This window comes from Morone saxatilis, unplaced genomic scaffold (assembly GCF_004916995.1).
Source record: "Morone saxatilis isolate NCDOM2014 unplaced genomic scaffold, NCSU_SB_2.0 Contig16, whole genome shotgun sequence".
Lineage (NCBI taxonomy): Eukaryota > Metazoa > Chordata > Actinopteri > Moronidae > Morone > Morone saxatilis.
This window is the reverse complement of record NW_023339718.1, coordinates 28,109,327-28,114,420: the sequence shown is the minus strand read 5'-3', so window position 1 is coordinate 28,114,420 and position 5,094 is coordinate 28,109,327. Positions and strand designations below refer to the sequence as shown.

Sequence of the window (5,094 nt, the reverse complement as noted above, 5' to 3'; positions counted from 1 at the left end):
GTGGAACTTGCAAAAATCTGCGGTGAACTTCGCAAAAATTGCGGTGATACTTGCGAAAAATTGCCGTGGAAAAAAAAAAAAGAGTTTCCCAACACCCTGCTTCGTCCACTAGCTACGTACCTTGAATCGTAAAGGATGTAAGTTCTTTATTACTTCCTCATGATAAGCAAGCCATCTCACTACACACAAAAGTTGCTGGGAAGGTTCTCATCTTGTTTTATTTCCAGACCTTAATAAAGGCATGTTCCTAAACTTTTACAGAAACATTCGATGAGCTCAAACAAGTTCTCTGTAGCTTTACACAAAAAAAAAGCGGGAATATGCAAACTTTCTGTAAAAATGAATAAATAAAATTATTAAAAAGAAATAATAATGTGGCTTCCTGTTTTTACACGGACGTAGGCTATACAAAAAAAACAGACATCTTCTGGGGTTAAAATAAGTGACTTCCAATGCACAAAGTGCAATCTCTCTTACTGTAACGTAGAATTTACATACTACTCAATATACTTACAACGTAAGGTTGTTCATCGTGGGGGTTTGCAGCTTTGTCGATGATGTTTCAGCGTGCGCGTTTAAATGACGTCACCTCAATAAGCGTTCCCCCACTGGCAACAGGGGGAAAATGGGCTGCTCCGTTGAGCTGAAGTAAACGCAACATTTTTCAACTTTTCTGCTAAGATATGCGCATAAATATGGCTTTGGCTGATTATGCATTGAATTATGCGATCGCATAATCACGTTTTTCTGGAGGGACTGGTCTATAATCAGTGTCAGTAATATTTTTTCTTATGGTGTATTAAAACATGACATGACATGTTTAAGCTACATTTAAGTCAACAACAGAACTTCCCACGGATTTGAAAGCAAGCAACAACCTCAAAAGATCTATTATTTGTTTTATTTATTTAAAAGTTTATATTACATCAAGGCTTAAAATCCTTTTATTTAACTGATGCGTTGATCTATATTGGACCCAATCTGATCCTGTTTTTACATCAGTTAACCAATTGGGCTGTTTAGAAAGAGTGTGGCTGGCTCCAGATCTGCAGCGACTCTGCATCTGTTTTGTTTTTCCCTCAAGCAAATTTGGCAGCAAAATACACTAATAATCTTCTGGCCGTTTTTTTTTGACAAATTCAGTGTTTTCCTGTCCCTGGCGTCAGATAAGGCATTGGCAACCCCTAGTGGGACCAGTGAATCCATGTCATGTAATCTATTACACTTAAGGAAAGCTTGTCATCCAACCAAATACTTATATGATGACAATTTTTCAATTGAGCCCCTATTTAGTGTGTTGATAGTTATGTTACCTGGGGACTGGAAGCGAGCCCTTGAAAACATCATGCAATTGGGTTTTCTTAGCATTTAGAATTTTATCACACTCAGCTTGCTCTAGAAAAGTATGTGTACGCTGCTCTAAAGTACTGGATGTGTGATATACGCACATTCTCACTGCACATTCTGGGGCAAATTCACGAAAAGGATTGCATAGCATTTCAGGTCTCTGTGCTGGTGAATATGTGTACCTCAATATAGTTAGCATAAGTGTTGCTAAAATTATTATTTTCTTCAGAATGCAAATAACAGTTTTGTTCTTGCAGCTGAATTTCTTTTTTTTTTTTTACTCAAATGTAGCTTAACCTTGTCACGTGACAGTATATCAGTATACCTTAAGAACAAATATTACTGCAACCACTACAGAAAACTGCAGAATAAACATTGGATATCCAGGAATTGACATTATAGACACTATAGCTGACAATACACAGTCCAGCCATATACCTCTCAGCCATTGTCCTGCCTACTGTGTTCTTTGTGCAAAGTCTCGTCAATTTTGCCACATGGATAACTGCAATCAGATGCGAAACAAGGGCAGAATACATTCAGCTGCAAAACTATCTGGCCGTGTTTGTGTTGTAATATCATTAGCACAATATCTTTTGTGACTCAGACATTGAGACAGGGCAGACAGGTTGCAAGTGATGCGCAATTTATGGTACTATGAGCAACCAAAATCTATTCTCAGCGAAATCGCCTCTGTGTCTTTATAAATACCAGTTTATGTGGTGAAAATGGTGTATGCATGATTTTTGTGCATATGCATTTTTTATCTTCTGGCAGCAGGACTAGATTAACACAGACAGCCAATCCTTCAGATTAGTGAAAACTCTTGTGGAAAAATTTAAAAGATTATTTTTTTTGTTAACACACACACACACCCCAACAGACCTGATTCCGTAGCGTGTGAAGACAGGAATGGAGTCCTGAGCATCCTTCTCCACCTGTGTGTAGAATCTTTGGAAGTTTGAAGGTAACCAGGGGCAGCTGCGTAAACCTGACTCCACTGGAACACGGGTATATGGAATCCTGAGATCAGACAGGACCTGTGCAAACACCTCACGCACCTCTGCAACACACAGTACATAGGCTGTGGTTAAAAGACATTATTTCACCTACTTAATAAAGTCATTCTCATAGCCAACAATTATTGTAAAGCTAGTAATGTTCAACTCAGACAACACTGAAATTCTTGTATTTGGCACCAAACACCTCAGAAACTCACTGTCTAAAGACATAGTTACTCTAGATGGTATTACTTTGGCCTCCATTGCCACTCTCAGGAATCTTGGAGTTATCTTTGATCAGGACAGCTACCAAGCTCCTCCCGAACCAACTTCCAGTTTTGGTTCAGGAGGCAGACAACCAGATTTAATAGTAGGCTTAAGACGTTCCTCTTTGATAAAGCTTAGTTTAGTAAAGCTAGTTAGTTATGCTGCTATAGGCCTAAACTGCCGGAGGATTTCCCATGAAGTGCTTGCTCATGGTGGGAACTGTTGGGTCTCTGTAAATATAATAAATAAATAAAAATAAATTTATTAGGAGTACGGTCCAGACCTGCTCTATTTGAAAAGTGTCCTGACATAACTTTCGTAATGAATTGGCGCTATACAAATAAAACTGAATCGAATTGAATTGAATTGATAAACTACTGCTTTGCTTCTGGTTATCCTTGTGGCTTAAGTTATGGTTATTGTCTGACTATTTTACCTAAAACATGCCACTGACAAGTCTCATTATTGATTGTTGTTTAGTTTCTCCTGTTTTGGCTTCTTTGGGTTTTATGTTTATTTTATTGTAAACCAACTGCTTCATCAAACAGGAAGGTTGGGTTGCTATATTGTAATAAAAGAAATACATATTTTAACCTGGTTTCTATTTAAGCTTTTATTAATCCGAACATAAATAATTTGTCTTTGAACTTGAAATTCATGCCTCTGGTCCCATTTTTTGTGAAAGAACTTGCATACTCACTTATAATAACTCTCTGGGTGAAATTCCCAGGGTGGCGTTGTCAGCGACAATTAGTACTGGCGCCCCCCAGGGTTGTGTGCTCTCCCCACTGCTCCTCTCCCTCTACACAAATAACTGCACCTCAAGAGACCAGTCTATCAAACTCCTGAAGTTGACAGACGACACAACAGCCATCGACCCCATCAGGAAGCTCAACCTGCCTAAGGAACTGCTGATCCAGTTCTATAGTGCAATCATTCAGTCTGGTCTTTGTTCCATCCATCACTTTGGACCAAACAGGACAGGAACAGGACTACAGTGGACAGTCAGGACAAAGGAACCGTTTCTACCCACAGGCCATCACTCAGAGTGTCAGAAACAACCCCTGTACAATAACCCTGGGACTCTAACATCCACTGAACCTGTAAACTATTATTTATATATTTATATTATTAAACTATTATTTATTTTTTACTCTGTGTTTGTACATTGAAAGCAATGTAAAACTGGAGTCAAATTCCTTTTATGTGTGCACATACCTGGCCAATAAAGTGATTCTGATTCTAATACATTTTAATGTTAGTGTACTAGCCCGAAAATTTACTCTAAGTACCAAAAGTATTCTTTACTCTTTACAGTATAATATATATTATTGAATTATAATGAAGCATTACTGTGTTCATCACCTTAATGTTGCAGCTAGTTCAGGGGAGCTCATTTGAATTACTTTATATACTGCTGGTTAAGTAATGAATTTCCTCTTGAGGATCAATAAAGTTTTATCTTCATCTATGATAATACATCATGGTCTATTTGTTGACTATATTTTGTATTAATAAACTGAATCAGCAAAAAGTTATGAAATTAATGTACAAAAAAAATAAATCCTTTCGAGATGTAGTGGAAGTAACCAAGCAGCAGAAAAAGTACCTCAAAACTGTACTTAAGTTCATTACTTGAGTAAATGTAGTTAGCTACTGCACACTGGTTTGAACTGTGATTGTGATTTCTCCACCATGAACAGGGTACCGGGCAATAACCCATTCTATTCTTAAATGTAATAAAATGCAATGTTGAGATATTTCTCCAATGCATTTTTATGCAATTCTTGTGATAACTTTGTTTTGAGTCTTGAATATACAGAGCAAACAGAAATTATAAACACTAATATAAACTGAAAACGCCTTCTACAGCAATATGCCCGTGGATTGCTTCCACGTGCCATCCCACACCCCTCATAATTTTGTTTTTGTTTTTTTGTACGACCAGGCCTGAAAAAAATACTAGTGGAAACACTGTATTACAAACATTACCTGGCAGTACATGGACGTGTTGGTGTCCATCCATGTGGTGGGGCAGGTGACCTGTCAGTTCTCTGAACAGCCTGACCTGGGCTCTCAACTCTTGCTCCACCTGGGGAGGAAAAACACAGCTGGAGATTACTGTGGTGGAGAAACATGACTTCCTCTTCTTCTCTTGGTAGCCAAGATTTCAACTTGCAGAAGTAAAGTATGCATGCAGAATTACTCAACATAAACATGACAATGACTCACTATATATGTTGGGACAGTTTGATAAGGTATTGCTTATGGACAGTAAAGCAAGTGACTATTATGACTGTATGACTCTAAGGCAGACAGTACAGACAGTGTAGTGTAGTCGCAGCAGAGCATGCGCCATAGCCCTTACTTAAACCAGTGTATAGCCAGACCGGGACCAGAACTATTATTAATTATTCTTGGCGTATCTGAAGCATTAAGCATCTTGTAGACTTGCTCACTGCCGACCTGTCGCGCGACA

At 38.3% G+C, this 5,094-nt stretch overlaps 1 protein-coding gene across 1 annotated transcript in view; it reads right to left on the bottom strand.

Annotated features, from left to right (window-relative positions):
• ydjc (YdjC chitooligosaccharide deacetylase homolog) overlaps positions 1-5,094 on the bottom strand; it is a 16,023-nt gene that overhangs the window by 4,180 nt on the left and 6,749 nt on the right. The window contains exons 4-5 of the mRNA XM_035658899.1: positions 4,608-4,707; positions 2,233-2,410 (exon numbers count right to left, since the gene is read on the bottom strand). Coding sequence (XP_035514792.1) covers positions 2,233-2,410; positions 4,608-4,707 — 278 coding nt within the window. The remainder of the gene's footprint in view (positions 1-2,232; positions 2,411-4,607; positions 4,708-5,094) is intronic.